A 14,392-nucleotide genomic window follows, 5' to 3' on the forward strand; every position below is an offset into this window, starting at 1 on the left:
CTCTGCAGCTCCTCCAGAGTTACCATGGACCTCTTGGCTCTTCTCTGATGAATGCTCTCCTTGCCCGGCCCGGTCAGTTTAGGTGGACGGCCGTGTCTTGGTAGGTTTGCAGTTGTGCCCATACTCTTTCCATTTTCCGATGATGGATTGAACAGAGCTCCGTGAGATGGTCAAAGCTTGGGAGATTTTATTATAACCCAACCCTGCTTTATACTTCTCCACAACTTTATCCCTGACCTGTCTGGTGTGTTCCTTGGCCTTCATGATGCTGTTTGTTCACGAAGGTTCTCTAACAAACCTCTGAGGGCTTCACAGAACAGCTGTATTTATACTGAGATTAAATGACACACAGGTGGGCTCTATTTACTAATTAGGTGACTTCTGAAGGCAATTGGTTCCACTAGATTTTAGTTGGGGGTATCAGAGTAAAGGGGGCTGAATACAAAAGCCCCCCCCCCCCCCCCCACACACACTTTTTAATTAATTATTTGTATCATTTATAATTTTCCTTCCACTTCACAATTATGTGACACTTCTCCCAGGCACTGTAAATGGGCAATACGAAGGAAGGAGACGGCATTGTGAATATTGCGCCAACGAATGCGCCGGTCACCTCCCCGTGGAATGTCCGATTCACAGAAGGTTCCATCTCCCGGATTCCCTGGCTGGATACATTGTTGCCTCGCAATGTATTATCAGTACAGAATAGGAAGGCAAATTTCCTCTCCTTTAATAATACTTACCCCCTGCCACCACCCCCCCTAATTTTCCCCTCCCAACACAAATCCCCTCCTCCCTCCCCCCACCTCACATGATATCACAGGGCCCAGGTCAGCCGCACACCCCTTGTCCCCGCCCTGCTAGGAAGAACTGATATATGATACAAAATCTTCCAAATTCTAAGAATGGAAGAATTTGTTTCAGTTTTTATCTGGTGATTATTATTCAGCGGAGGAAGTGTGACAGAACGAGGCCACTACCTATCTGCGGATGACATGGGCGGGGCCTTCGTTATTCCAATGTGACCGCCGGCGGATAGCGATCGTCTGTAGAGCGTCATAAAGTGGAACGCTATCTGTACAGTGGGGGGGGGGGGGGGGCAGGGGCGGACTGACCATTCTGCCACTCGGGCACTGCCCGAGAGCCCCATGCCACTAGGGGGGCCCATCAGGTTTGCCAGCCTCAGTAAAACCAGGACAGTGTGTTAAAATGTGTTTGTTTTTTTAGGAGGGGGGGGGCAGATTTGTACTGGGAGGGGGTGGGATTTATGCTTGGGGAGTAATCATGCAGATTAGTACTCAGTGTTTTTTTTTGGGGGGGGAGGGGTTTTGCTCATACATCTTGGATCTTGGGGGGGGGGGCAGTTTGGCATGTTTGCCCTGGGCTCTGGGCTGTAGATCACCTTGTCCTGGCACTAAATGGGATGTATATTACAGTGGTGTGAAAAAGTGTTTGCCCCCTTCCTCATTTCCTGTTCCTTTGCATGTTTGTCACACTTAAGTGTTTCGGAACATCAAACCAATTTAAACAATAGTCAAGGACAACACAAGTAAACACAAAATGCAATTTGTAAATGAAGGTGTTTATTATTAAAGGTGAAAAAAAATCCAAACCATCATGGCCCTGTGTGAAAAAGTGATTGCCCCCCTTGTTAAAACATACTATAACTGTGGTTGTCCACACCTGAGTTCAATTTCTCTAGCCACACCCAGGCCTGATTATTGCCACACCTGTTCACAATCAAGGCATCACTTAAATAGGAGCTGCTTGACACAGTAAGGTCCACCAGAAGATCCTTAAAAGCTACACATCATGCCGAGACCCAAAGAAATTCAGGAACAATTGAGAAAGAAAGTAATTGAGATCTATCAGTCTGGAAAGGGTTATAAAGCCATTTCCAAAGCTTTGGGAATCCAGCGAACCACAGTGAGAGCCATTATCCACAAATGGCGAAGACATGGAACAGTGGTGAACCTTCCCAGGAGTGGCCGGCCGCCCAAAATTACCCCAAGAGCGCAGCGACGACTCATCCAAGAGGTCACAAAAGACCCCACAACAACGTCCAAGGAACTGCAGGCCTCACTTGCCTCAGTTAAGGTCAGCGTTCATGCCTCCACCATCAGGAAAAGACTGGGCAAAAATGGCCTGCATGGCAGAGTTCCAAGGAGAAAACCACTGCTGAGCAAAAAGAACATCAAAGCTCGTCTCAATTTCTCCACAACACATCTTGATGATCCCCAAGACTTTTGGGACAACATTCTGTGGACCGATGAGACAAAAGTGGAACTCTTTGGAAGGTGTGTGTCCAAGTATATCTGGCGTAGAAGGAACACTGCATTTCATAAAAAGAACATTATACCAACAGTAAAATATGGTGGTGGTAGTGTGATGGTCTGGGGCTGTTTTGCTGCTTCAGGACCTGGAAGACTTGCCCTGATAAAAGGAACTATGAATTCTGCTGTCTACCAAGAGATCCTGAAGGAGAATGTCCGACCATCTGTTCGTGTACTCAAGCTGAAACGAACTTGGGTTCTGCAGCAGGACAATGATCCTAAACACACCAGCAAGTCCACCACCGAATGGCTGAAGAAAAACAAAATGAAGACTTTGGAGTGGCCTAGCCAAAGTCCTGACCTGAATCCTATTGAGATGTTGTGGTATGACCTTAAAAAGGCCGTTCATGCTCGAAAACCCTCTAATGTAACTGAATTAGGACAATTCTGCAAAGATGAGTGGGCCAAAATTCCTCCAGGACGCTGTAAAAGCCTCATTGCACGTTATCGCAAACGCTTGGTTGCAGTTGTTGCTGCTAAGGGTGGCCCAACCAGTTATTAGGTTTAGGGGGCAATCACTTTTTCACACAGGGCCATGATGGTTTGGATTTTTTTTCACCTTTAATAATAAACACCTTCATTTACAAATTGCATTTTGTGTTTACTTGTGTTGTCCTTGACTATTGATTAAATTGGTTTGATGTTCCGAAACACTTAAGTGTGACAAACATGCAAAGGAACAGGAAATGAGGAAGGGGGCAAACACTTTTTCACACCACTGTATATCCACTAATCCTATCCAATCTATGTATCTATTATAATAAACCTATAATACAGATGGATAGATATTGGATGGATGGATGGACGGATGGGGATGTGGGCTCTGTAGTCTCCGGCTCGGAGAGGGTTACTGAGCACTTTCTTTGCGTTCTTCCTCCTCGCTCTTCGGCGATCTGCGTCCTTTGAAGAGCTGACAGGCGTGATTTTCCCCTCTCCGTCTCCGGGACGTCTCTCTCCGTATCTAGGACAGATCTGCCTTGTGTTGTCTTCTCCGCTCCCCCAGGAATAATTAAAGTCTGAACATATTATTTTTTTTTCATTGCACAATTTAATCAGCTGCTGAGAGGCCGGACTTGTGCGCAATCATTCGGCATTCCGGATATAGCTCAGACTCCTGGGTATTCCCAGCGTTCAGAAATAGAGCTGACTGCACACACATTACATGGTGCGGGATTATCGCCAACGTGCCTCCCCGTATCCCACAGCCCTGACATATACCGCAGTGCTGTACAGAGATCACTGAGCCAATCACATCAGTCTGTACCAGAGGAGCTTACACTCTGTCTCCTCCCCCCACAGTCACATCAACCGCTGTACAGAGGAGCTTACACTCTAATGTCCCCTCCCCCCCCACAGTCACATCTGTCTCTGTACAGAGGAGCTTACGCTCAAATGTCCCCTCCCCCCACAGTCACATCAGTCTCTGTACAGAGGAGCTTACACTCTAATGTCCCCTCCCCCACAGTCACATCAGTCTCTGTACAGAGGAGCTTACACTCAAATGTCCCCTCCCCCCACAGTCACATCAGTCTGTACAGAGGAGCTTACGCTCAAATGTCCCCTCCCCCCACAGTCACATCAGTCTCTGTACAAAGGATCTTACACTCTAATGTCCCCTCCCCCCACAGTCACATCAGTCTCTGTACAGAGGAGCTTACACTCAAATGTCCCCTCCCCCCACAGTCACATCAGTCTCTGTACAGAGGAGCTTACACTCTAATGTCCCCTCCCGTTATTGTCTGTATTAGGAAAACACATCCCCATAGCTCCTTTCTCAAATATCTGGAGCACCTAGAACAGGGATATGCAATTAGTGGACCTCCAGCTGTTGCAAAACTACAAGTCCCATCATGCCTCTGCCTCTGGGTTTCATGCTTGTGGCTGTCAGAGTCTTGCTATGCCTCATGGGAATTGTAGTTCTACAACAGCTGGAGGTCCGCTAATTACATATCTCTGACCTAGAAGAACTCACAGGGAACACCTACAGACTCCATGCAGGCTGGGTTTGATCCTCAGGGGTGGGGCCATGCTGTGTGCAGGGGGGGAGGGGTCAGATTTAGTCTCTACATGATGACTGATGGGTGGTTTTTCTCTCTCTTCCAGTTGGCCGTCTGCTGATCGAGTTTAGCTCCCCGATGACCATGGAGCGGGTCCAGCGGGAGAACCCCGATGTGACGGATGGAGGAAAGTACACCCCAAGCGATTGCCTGCCAAAGTGGCGAGTGGCCATTATCATTCCATTCCGACACCGGGACCACCACCTGAAATACTGGCTGCACTACCTCCACCCCATTCTGCGCAGGCAGAAGGTGGGCTATGGCATCTATATCATCAACCAGGTGAGTGCAGCGCTGGCTCCTCCCACTAGGGGGACCTTCTGATAGACTCCAACAATGGGGAGATTCCCTGCAGTAGTTTGTGTCTCTGCCCCTCCCACAATGAGGAGATTTCCTGCAGTAGTTTGTGTCTCTGCCCCTCCCACAATGGGGAGATTTCCTGCAGTAGTTTGTGTCTCTGCCCCTCCCACAATGAGGAGATTTCCTGCAGTAGTTTGTGTCTCTGCCCCTCCCACAATGAGGAGATTTCCTGCAGTAGTTTGTGTCTCTGCCCCTCCCACAATGGGGAGATTGCCTGCAGTAGTTTGTGTCTCTGCCCCTCCCACAATGGGGAGATTCCCTGCAGTAGTTTGTGTCTCTGCCCCTCCCACAATGGCGAGATTTTCCCAGCAGTAGTTTGTGTCTCCACCCCTCCCACAATGGGGAGATTCCCTGCAGTAGTTTGTGTCTCTGCCCCTCCCACAATGGGGAGATTTCCCTGCAGTAGTTTGTGTCTCTGCCCCTCCCACAATGGGGAGATTTCCTGCAGTAGTTTGTGTCTCTGCCCCTCCCACAATGGGGAGATTGCCTGCAGTAGTTTGTGTCTCTGCCCCTCCCATAATGGGGAGATTTCCTGCAGTAGTTTGTGTCTCTGCCCCTCCCACAATGGGGAGATTTCCTGCAGAAGTTTCTCTGCCCCTCCCACAATGGGGAAATTTCTTGTAGTAGTTTGTGTCTCTGCCCCTCCCACAATGGCGAGATTTTCCCAGCAGTAGTTTGTGTCTCTGCCCCTCCCACAATGGGGAAATTTCTTGTAGTAGTTTGTGTCTCTGCCCCTCCCACAATGGCGAGATTTTCCCAGCAGTAGTTTGTGTCTCTGCCCCTCCCACAATGGGGAGATTTCCTGCAGTAGTTTGTGTCTCTGCCCCTCCCACAATGGGGAGATTTCCTGCAGTGGTTTGTGTCTCTGCCCCTCCCACAATGGGGAGATTTCCTGCAGTAGTTTGTGTCTCTGCCCCTCCCACAATGGGGAGATTTCCTGCAGTGGTTTGTGTCTCTGCCCCTCCCACAAGACCTCAGAAATTGTTTATTTTATATTATGAAGGAGGATGACCCCCATGATTGGAGATGGTGAGGGTATTGGTGCATTATTTGGCCAGATCTGGGAATTATGGTGAAGAGATCCCTCCATTGAATTCCTCAGACTGTTTAGGAAGTGAGAATGTGAGGTTTCAGTTTGGGGTGGAGTTCTCCTTTTAGTAGTTGTTGCTATGGGAAACCGGATTGCTCCATCTCCCATTCCGCAGTTCGGAGGTTAAATGGCGCGGGGCGGGGGATTAATCACTGCGGATGGTTGTTTTTTAATGTGTGAACAGCAAACCAATTACTGGAGCGCTAACGGCAATTAAATCGAATCTCTTAATCGCCCTTTGTGTTGGCGGTAATTGTTTGTAAGCTGCGGATTAGGCGAGAAATAACAAAGGAAGATGGTGGCGACCAAAGGCTCAGCGGGAGACGTTCATTTCCTGCTCTGCAAAAAAAAACGTTTCTTCCCCGAGTCCCGGGTGACCACTATTGTTTCGGTCCCTATGGGGGAGGGGGAGGATGTGACGGGGACCCCTTCCGTCCGTCACTCTCGAGGTGTCAGTCAAAGCCGAACAAAAAAAACACAAATCTTTCATAGAGATGTAGAAAGTATTTATTAAGATGATTCAAATATCATTTCAAAGTAAATACAAAACGATAAGAAACGTGAATGGATGTTATTATCCGAAATGTATTTTATTTGACAAAAGGGGGAGGGGTTGGGTTTGGCTTGGAGGTAACACGGGGTAAATAGAAAAATGGGGTACAGTACAGGAGAGTTGGGGGTATCCTATTTATTTGATGAGGATTGGGTGTATTCTACTGGTCTAATGAGGGTCTGGGTTTTTTTATTGGTCTTAATACATTTTGTAGGGTACCCTATTGGTCTATAAGGGTTCATTTTTATCCTATTGATCCAATGAGGGTCGGCAGGAATCTCTCTAGAGAGTGTTGTGTATATTCTACTGGTCTAATGAGGGTCAGCGATATTCTATTGCTCTATTGGGGGTTGGAGGTATCTTATTGGTCTTTTTGAGGATTGGTGGTATTCTATTGGTCTAATGAGTGTTGGGGGCGGTATCCTATTGGTTTGATGAGGGTCAGGCATATTCTATTGGTCTAATGAGTGTTGGGTGGGGGGGGTATCCTATTGGTCTGATGAGGTTCAGGCATATTCTTTTGGTCTAATGAGTGTTTGGGAGGTATCCTATTGGTTTGATGATGGTCAGGCCTATTCTATTGGTCTAATGAGTGTTGGGGGGGGGGGTATCCTATTGGTCTGATGAGGTTCAGGCATATTCTATTGGTCTAATGCGTGTTTGGGGGGTATTCTATTGGTTTGATGAGGTTCAGGCATATTCTATTGGTCTAATGAGGGTTGAGGGTGTATTTTATTGGTCTCATGAGGTTCAGGTATATGCAGTTGGTCTGATGAGGATTGGGTGTATCCTATTGGCCTAATGAGGCTCAGGGATATTTTGGTCTGATAAGTGTTGGGTGTATTCTGCTGGTCCAATGAGGGTTGGGGTTTTTCTGTTGGTCTTAATAGTTTTGGTGGGTACCGTTTTGGTCTATAAGGGTTGAGTGTATCCTATTGGCCTAATGAGGGTTGGGGCATTCTTTTGGTCTAATGGGGGTCAGAGGTATCTTATTAGTCTATTGAGGATCGGTGGGATTTTATTGGTCTAATGAGGATCAGAGGAATCTTATTGGTCTAATGAGGGTTGGAGGTATCCTATTAGTCTGTTGAGGATCGGTGGTATTCTATTGGTCTAATGAGGGTTAGGTGTATCCTATTGGCTTAATGAGGGTCAGGTATATTCTATGGGTATAATGAGGGTCAGAGATATTCTATTAGTGTAATGAGGGTTGGTTGTTTCCTATTGGCCTAATGAGGGTCAGGGATATTCCATTGATCTGATAAGGGTTGGGTGTTTCCTATTGGCATAATGAGGGTTAGGGATATTCTATTGGTTGGATGAGGGTTGCGAATATTCTATTGGTCCGATGGGGATTGGATGTATCCTATTGGCTTAATGAGGGTCAGGGATATTCTATTGGTCTGATAAGGGTTGGGTGTATCCTATTGGCCAAATGAGGATCAGGATTATTCTATTGGTCTCATAAGGGTTGGGTGTTTCTTATGAGGGTCGGTGGTATCCTATTGGTCTAATGAGGATTGGTGGTATCCTAGTGGTATATTGAGGGTCAGAGATATTCTATTGCTCTAATGGGGGTCGGAAGTATCCTATTGGTCTAATGAGGGTTGTAGGTATTCTGTCGGTCCAATGAGGGTCGGCGGTATTCTATTGGTCTAATGAGGATTGTGGAATCCTATTGGTCTAATGAGGATCAAAGGTATCCTATTGGTCTAATAAGGGTTGGATGTATCCTATTGGTCTAATGAGGATCAGTGGTATTCTATTGGTCTAATGAGGGTCGGAGGTATGCTATTGGTCTATTGAGTATTGGTGGCATTCTATTGTTCTAATGGGGGTTGGAGGTATCCGTATCTTATTGGTCTGAGGGTCAGAGGTATCCCATTGGTCTAATGAGTATAGTGAAATCCTATTGGTCTAATGAGGGTCAAAGGTATCCTATTGGTCTAATGAGGGTCACTGATATTTGACTGCTCTAGTGGGACTTGGAGGTATCCTATTGGTTTAATGAGGATCGGTGATATCCTATTGGTTTAATGAGGATTGGTGATATTCTATTGGTTTAATGAGGATTGGTGATATTCTATTGGTTTAATGAGGATTGGTGATATTCTATTGGTTTAATGAGGATCGGTGATATTCTATTGGTTTAATGAGGATCGGTGATATTCTATTGGTCTATTGAGGATTGGTGGTATTCTATTGCTCTAATGGGGGTTGGAGGTATCTTATTGGTCTGAGGCTCAGAGGAACCCTATTGGTCTTTTGAGATCGGTGGTATTCTGTTGGTCTAATGAGGCTTTGAGGCATCTTATTGGTCTCTGGCATAAGGCCCCTTTCACGCCAATGTCATCCATTGTCACGTTTTGTGATGAGGAAAAAAATAGCTGAAAATTGATTGAGATTATATCAGGTCACATAGGTTTGCACATCCATCTTCAGTTCAGCTTACACCAGTCTACATCGGTTTTGCATTGTGTTTCTTTTAACTGTTGCAGAAACCAATCAGAGGTGACAACTATATAAACAAAAAAATGTTTCTTACCTAAAAACGAACATCCATGAGAAAGGAGCCACCCCAACAGGAAACTTGGGGCAGTGGTCATGTGACCAGATTAAATCGGAACATAGACGAGGAATAAAGATAAAGAAATTGCAAACTGCATACTAAATATTAAATCTTGCATCTCCTGTTGGGGGCGCCTAAAAACGGAGTGTGTAATATCACTTGGAGACCCCCTGCTGGATTATTCTTCCTGCCTGTGTCCCCTGGGGAAGTTTCGAGCAGACACCAGTGACAGAAATCCTTCCTTTTTTGATGGTTGTCACCGGAACAGGTGTCCCCACTGGAGGATTTCTGTTTTCTTGACAATTGTAACATTTTGATTTCCTGTCATTTCCTGACTTGGTGATGTCATTATGTCTCTTATGCCGCGTACACACGATTGAATTGTCCGGCGTACTTAGTCCGGCAAACAATATGGCGGATAGTCCGGCGGACTTTCTACCGAACGGACTTGGCCACACACGGACGCACGGAAAGTCCGGCGATTGCTAGCGCGATGACGTGCAGCACGTGCGACGGGACTAGAAAAAGGAAGTTTAACAGCCAGTAGCCAATAGCTCCTTCTCGTACTTGCTTCTGAGCATGCTTCATTCTTAGTCCGCCGGACTAGCATACTCACGAATGTATTGTCCGCTGAAACCCAAGATTGGGCTGCAAAACTACTTTCTAAGTCCGCCGGACTTTACGCTGAAAAAGCCCACACACGATCGGATTGTCCGGTGAAATGCGGTCCGGCGGACTGAGTACGCCGGACAATTTGATCGTGTGTACGCGGCACTAGACATATTAGAGGGTGAATTCAGCCAATCAGTGTCCGTCCAGAAGGGATCTAGCAGGTTTGGGTGGATCGAGCATTCCATAGATCCAGTGCCCCAGGGGAACCCTATGATTGGTGCAGATTTCTCCTCTTCTGTAGGCACAAGGAGAATCCGGGGGATGGCAATGTATGTTAATATTTTTGGCTCCATCCAAAGGATGCGATTCCTCCTCCTCTTCTCCCTGTTATTAATCTGTAACAGCTGGGAATGCAGCGCTCCCTTGTTGCCATGACGACGGTACTGTACGCTATTGGAGATTGGATGCTGAGCTGTTACTGTAACACTGTTATGTAACTGCGTGCCGGAAAGTCGGCTGTCATGTCCCTGAGCGTTTGGGGTCATTTCCCCTATAGAGATCCTTCCACGTGTCTCCAGACCACGTCCTCCACCCCAAAATAAAACCTTCCCGGATCGTTGCACCCTCTGCCCCACCACCGTCATGTCCTATCGAGCTTTCAGGAGCTGGGTGCACAGGAGGGGGATGGGGGAGGAGTGCCCTGATCATAACAGATAATGATCCCCGAGTCTTCCGTCTTGTAAAAATAAGGTGGTGGAGCAGGTAGACACACTATATTGAAGACTAAGGTGGCGTTTCATGGCGGTTGATGAGTGCCCACATGACCCAGTTTATTCTTGTGGCTGAAGCAGATGTGGCTGACTTTAAACAAGTGGCTGTATTGTCGGGGCCAAGCTGACCGGGGCAAGTGGCTGGATTGTTCCAGGTTGAGCTATCCAGTCAATTGGCTGGATTATCTGGACCAAGCTGACTGGGCAAGTGGCTTGAGGAAGGAGGAGAATTCTAAATGTGTCAGTCAGTAGGGCCCTGGTGAGGTCCCCCTATGGTCTGAAAACTGTTGCGTTCAGGACGTTTGAGCTACAGACAACTGGCTTTCTAGATGATCTTTTATTCCTATGCTGTCATTTTTTTATGATTATTTATGATTTTATATTCTAATAAATGTATGAGGGATAATGCACTAGGCTGGTGCGCACTCTTTTGTTCATTTTCTAGAGGCCCAAGGGATGTCCCCAGTCTTAAAGGGCAGCAAGGCTTAAAGTGATGTCCCTTGCAATGTTGAGTACCACCTTCATCTTTGACGGGCTATCATACTTATGCGCAAAAGCTTATTGTTGTTTGTGATCAAGTGGCAGGATTGACCAGACCAAGCTGATTGGGGAAGTGGTTGGATTGTCTGGGCCAAGCTGACTGCGCAAGTTGCTTAATTGTCTGGGCAAAGTCTACTGGGCAAGTGGCTCAATTGTCTGGCCAAGCTGCCAGGGCAAGTGGCTCAATTGTCTGGCCAAGCTGCCAGGGCAAGTGGCTCATTGTCTGGCCCCAAGCTGACTGGGCAAGTGGCTCAATTGTCTGGCCCAAGCTGACTGGGCAAGTGGCTCAATTGTCTGGCCCAAGCTGACTGGGCAAGTGGCTCAATTGTCTGGCCCAAGCTGACTGGGCAAGTGGCTCGAATGTCCAGACCAAGCTGACTGGGCAAGTGGCTCGAATGTCCAGACCAAGCTGACTGGGCAAGTGGCTCGAATGTCCAGACCAAGCTGACTGGGCAAGTGGCTCGAATGTCCAGACCAAGCTGACTGGGCAAGTGGCTCGAATGTCCAGACCAAGCTGACAGGGCAGGTGGCTTGATTGTTTGGGCCAAGCTGACTGGGTAAAGGGCTGGGTTGTCTGAGCCAAGCTGACTGGGTAAAGGGCTGGGCTGTCTGGGCCAAGCTGACTGGGTAAAGGGCTGGGCTGTCTGGGCCAAGCTGACTAGACAAGTGGCTTGATTGTCCAGGCCAAACTGACCGGTTGAGAGGCTAGGTTCTCTGGGTCAAGCTGACTGGGCAAGTGGCTGGATTGTCCAGTCCAAGCGTACCAGGGGCTACTGCCATCTTGACCCCCAATGTAGTTGCCCAGTTGCTTGTATATGTGACCACAAATAACTGACCGAAGAGGTAATCTAAACATAGGTGTGCGGTGCAGTGTGTTTGGTATTATGTCGGATGGAGCAGTGTGTGTGTGTGGGGGGGGGGGGGGGGGGGGGGTGGCCTCGGTTTCACAGGAGACATAAGACTGATCAGATTCATGCAGAAAGGGTCTGCTGAGGGTAGACGGGCTGGAGGTTGCCCTTCTATTTCTGGAATTTACAGATAGGAAAGTTTGGAGATGGCGTGACTCGGGGAGAGATGGGACACGGTTTCATGAGGTCGGCAGCCAGAAGGGAATTTGCAGCATCCTCGCTCTACCCAAAATAACCAAGGAGGGCCCATTCCTGATGCATCAGCTGCCAGCCCAGTTGGCATCTGTAACCGATAATTCTTTCCATGATCACACTCCATATACACACATTCAGGCCTGGCATGGTTCAGGGGATCGCACACTTGTCCCCTAATTTTCCTGGCCTGCCAGGCTAAATCCTCAGATAAGGGCCTGAAATTAATTTGGGAGGCTCTTTTCTAGTTTTCTGCATGGGGTTCCCCCCCCCCCAAACCAGACAAAGAGAAATTGGGGATCCCACTCTTTTTTTTTTTTTTTTTTTTTTTTTTTGTGGGGTTCCTCTGACATCCTTACCAGACCTGAAGGGTCTGCTACTAATTTTGGGGGGACCCCATGCCATGTTTTCAAAATGACTCCCACCCCTTTGTGTACATTATTCAGACAACCAGGATCCCGGTTGGGAGCTGAATGGGCCATGTCGAGCTGAGTCCTGGTTGTCAGGAATACCTACCAGCGCTCTGAGCGGCAAGCTGTCTCAATTAGCGGCAGTAGTAATGACGCTTCTCTGCCGCTGGAGGTTTGACTTGGCTGAACATGCACTTAGTTTGGTCATTCACCGAACCTCTGAACATGCAAAATTCATCGAATCGTACCAAATTGAGAGCTCTTCCCTAGTAGGAAAACGCAGACACCTGCGATGCCAGCAGATACTGAGAAATGTAGAGACTTGAATGTTGCATAGACTTGAATATTTCCCATTGGCCACAATGGGCACTCCAAGAGTCTGTCCAGGAGGAGTGGGGCGGGATAGGTTATGGTGGTTCACACAGAACACATTGGCCCCAATGGGCACTCCAAGAGTCTGTCCAGGAGGAGTGGGGCGGGATAGGTTATGGTGGTTCACACAGAACACATTGGCCCCCAAAGGGCACTCCAAGAATCTGTCCAGGAGCAATTGGATGGGGTTATTTACTAAAACGCTGTGTGACGCTTCTCTTCTTCTGACGCTTATATGACGGAACCGCCCTCCGTTATATAAGAACTGTCAGAAGAGAAGCGCCACACAGCGGGAGCTTCCCATTGAGCAGAGCGGCCCGAGAACAAAGCGGGGAAGAAAAGACGCCATGGAGGAAGATGCCAGACGAGAACACCGGAGGAAGAAGAAGATGGAGGAAGAAACCGAAAGGTGAAGGAAAGAAGAAGGAAGAAGACCAGAAGAAGATGGAAAGAAGAAGACTTTAATAAAGGAATTGTCAAACTCTTGACACTTTTTTGGTGAAATACCATTTCACACAGGGGGGCGGATCTGGGGGGTCCCCTTGTTAAAGGGGGCTTCCAGATTCTGATAAGCCCCTCACCAGCAGTCCCCCACAACCTACGGCCAGGGTTGTGGGGATGAGGCCCTTGTCCTCATCAACATGGGGACAAGGTACTTTGGGGGGGATCCCAAAGCACCCTCCCAATTTTGAGGGCATGTGGCCTGGTACGGTTCAGGAGGGAGGGGGGGGGCACTCTCTCGTCCCCTCCTCTTTTCCTGCGGCCTGCCAGGTTGCGTGCTCTGATAAGGGTCTGGTATGGATTTTAAGAAGGACTCCCATGCCATTTTTTAATTTTTTTTGGTGTAAATGACCCCCCCAAGAGTCTGTCCAGGAAGAGTGGGGTGTGATAGGCTATGGCAGTTCACAAAGAACACATCCATTCACATTGTGCATTGTGCTGATTTGCAGATATTAGAAGACTCAGTTTGGACTGATTTCCATGGCAAAATGCAGATAAGTCACCAAACGGCACCTGCGGAGCTCTTATACAGCGAATTGCAACTTTGTGTGAAATGCGTCTATAGAGCAGCGATTCTCAATACAATTTAGGTTATGGCATCCCAAGTGAATTATATATCATTCTTCTCTATTAATTTTAAATTATTGTAAAGTAGTGAGTGTACAGCTTGTATAACGGTGTAAATTTGCCATCCCCTCAAAATAACTCAGCACACAGCCATTAATGTCTAAACCGCCGGCAACAAAAGTCTGTACACCCCTAAGTGAAAATGTCCAAATTGGGCCCAATTAGCCATTTTCCCTCCCCCCGGTAAGTGTATATTACCTGGTCAGCGGGGTGCTGATGTATGTCGGCACATTTGGCGAACCCAGACGGCACCTCTGGCTGCTGCGGCGCCCTGGTTGAGAGAGGCTGCTCTATAGAAGCCTACAATATGCCGGCTCTGATGTGAATGAGCCCCTATTTTCTCTATAATGTCTCCACCTTTCCGGATCTCATTGGGCATTTACCACAAACTCATTATCCGCATTAAGAGATAACATTTCTAACCCCCCACAGATCACGTCCGCTGGTCAGCTGTTTAAATATGCAGAAAGCCAAAGTGTGAGAAATGGCAGCGAATCT

The 14,392-nt window shown here is 47.7% G+C and overlaps 1 protein-coding gene across 2 annotated transcripts in view; it reads left to right on the forward strand.

Moving 5' to 3' along the window:
* B4GALT2 (beta-1,4-galactosyltransferase 2) overlaps positions 1–14,392 on the forward strand; it is a 137,554-nt gene that overhangs the window by 85,157 nt on the left and 38,005 nt on the right. For both annotated transcript variants that reach the window (XM_077450743.1, XM_077450744.1), the window contains one exon: positions 4,437–4,672. In XM_077450743.1, coding sequence (XP_077306869.1) covers positions 4,437–4,672 — 236 coding nt within the window. The remainder of the gene's footprint in view (positions 1–4,436; positions 4,673–14,392) is intronic.

Source organism: Lithobates pipiens, unplaced genomic scaffold (assembly GCF_037356315.1).
Source record: "Lithobates pipiens isolate NorthernLeopardFrog02 unplaced genomic scaffold, aLitPip1_a1.2 Scaffold_23, whole genome shotgun sequence".
Classification (NCBI taxonomy): Eukaryota; Metazoa; Chordata; class Amphibia; order Anura; family Ranidae; genus Lithobates; species Lithobates pipiens.